This window comes from Mustela nivalis, assembly GCF_964662115.1.
Source record: "Mustela nivalis genome assembly, chromosome: 12".
Classification (NCBI taxonomy): domain Eukaryota; kingdom Metazoa; phylum Chordata; class Mammalia; order Carnivora; family Mustelidae; genus Mustela; species Mustela nivalis.
Window position 1 is genome coordinate 10,326,544 of NC_139031.1, and position 2,171 is coordinate 10,328,714.

At 41.8% G+C, this 2,171-nt stretch overlaps 1 protein-coding gene across 1 annotated transcript; it reads right to left on the bottom strand.

The window, feature by feature from the left end:
* Window positions 1–315: 315 nt before the first annotated feature.
* Window positions 316–1,269, bottom strand: LOC309845778 (olfactory receptor-like protein OLF3; the record flags this gene model as incomplete). The annotated part of the gene is made up of 1 exon (XM_082694132.1): window positions 316–1,269. One exon carries the CDS (start codon window positions 1,267–1,269, stop codon window positions 316–318), a length of 954 nt encoding a protein of 317 aa, XP_082550258.1.
* Window positions 1,270–2,171: the final 902 nt, after the last annotated feature.

The window sequence follows — 2,171 nt, forward strand, 5'->3', positions numbered from 1 at the left end:
TCCACATTTACAAACAATGTAACAAATCAAAACAGCAAAATGTACTCTCGGGCCATAGGAATGGAGATTGAGTAAAGGTGGGAAATTCTATTACAGCTGTGCTCAACTTCACCGAACATGCTGCTGCGACATAGAAATACACCCACACCTCACACCCCAACCCAACCTCCAGCCTCCTCTACCCAGCATCACCAGTACATGTACCATCATCTCCTTCCTGGTTGCCAAGGCAATGCAGATGATGACTGCCATATCTGAGTCAAATGGAAGAAAATACAGGCAGAGCTCCTTCCTCTAAGTGATGCTCAGGATTCATCAAGTTGCCAGTTTTGATGTTAACACAGATAATTGCCCCAGTAGCTTCTGCCAAGCCCCCTTCACCTCCTTATTCCTTACACTATAAATCATGGGGTTCAGCACAGGCATCAAAATGGCATAAAAGACAGATATCAACTTCTCCTGAAGGACAGAGGGGCTGGAGTGAGGCTGGATGTAAGTGAAAATGGTCATGCCATAGCACAGGACAACCACTGTGAGGTGAGAGGCACAGGTGTGGAAGGCTTTCTTTCTTCCCTCTGTGGACTGGATCTTTAAGATGGTGGAGATGATCTGGATGTAGGATAGGAGAACCAGGCAGAAAGGTGTCATCAGCAGAACAATGCTAGAAACCATGATTGCGATCTCATTGGAGGAGATGTCTACACAGGCCAGCCTGATCACAGCTAAAATTTCACATGATATGTGATCAATATACTTGTTTGTGCACATGGGCAGCTGAAAGGTGATTACAGTCTGTATGAGAGAGTTGACAGAACCACTGACCCAGGATGTGATGGCCAACCTAATACAGAGGCCTCCATGCATGATGACCGAGTATCTCAGGGGGTTACACACGGCCACATAGCGGTCATAGGCCATCACTGCCAGTAGAACAAACTCAATCCCACCCAAGCCCAGGGAGAAAAATAACTGGGCTGCACAGCTCACAAATGGGATTGCTTTATGTGCTGCAAGGAAATGCGCCAGCATCTGAGGAACGATGCTTGTGGCATAGGAGACATCAACGAGGGAGAGGTTGGTGAGAAAGAAGTACATGGGAGTGTGGAGTCGGCTGTCCAGTCTGATGAGAAGAATGATGAGGAAGTTCCCCAGCACTGTCACCATGTACATGATCAAGAAAAAGATGAAGAGGGAGATCTGTGTGTCCCAGTCACTGGACAGGCCAAGTAGGATAAACTCTCTTACCCAAGTCTTGTTATCTGTGTCCATTAAAACAATAGGATTATTAATCTGCAGAAGGAGACAGAAAGAGCAGAAACTATTGAATTAAAGAACCGTAAGAATAACTTCTTAAAAGGATGCATATTGTGTAAGACCTGTCAGTCTTAGCCAGATGCTTCTGATCATGTATGCACCATGATGACAGGCTTGATCCTAAGATGCATTATATCTACTCTACATAAGTGAAAAAGCCATTCTTTTAAAATGAGAAGATAGTCTTAGGGATTTCATGGAGACCTGGAGATAATGCAGTGTGATTTTTCAGAGCTCTGTATCTTTTTAACTTACCATAATTTCCAGGTCAAGAGAGGATTATGGGTGACAATAGGGGATCAAGTTATAAATAATGAACACAAACATGATTCAAAGTAAAGAACAACCTTACATAAATCTACTACAACAAACATGATAAAAAGAATAAATGACTTATAAAAAAATGAGAGAAATGTTCAGATGTGGAAGATGTATAGTATAAATATGGCTAGTGTCTCATGGACAGATCTGGAAACAAGAGCCTGGATATGAATCCTCTTTTATGACATACCTGATATGTGATTAGGTTAGAGACTTAAGTTTTTATATATGAAATGTGATGTTGCATAACTCAGAGGTAGATTTAAGGTCAAATGTAGGTAGTTTATTAGGAAGTTGTTTATTAACTGTTACTGGTAATGGGACTTCAGCAGTATTCAGCACTAGGTATCATGACATGAGTTTCTCCATGGAAGAGACAGAGAAAGAAATGCACTTTCTTCACATCCCCTCCACCCTATGCTTAACACTAGAATAATCACACAAAATGCAAATTAAATGAGACAACTTCTGTGCACATACAGATTTGAGATATCTAACTGCCTACACAATTAAGAAAATCACAGACAAGGGAGTGC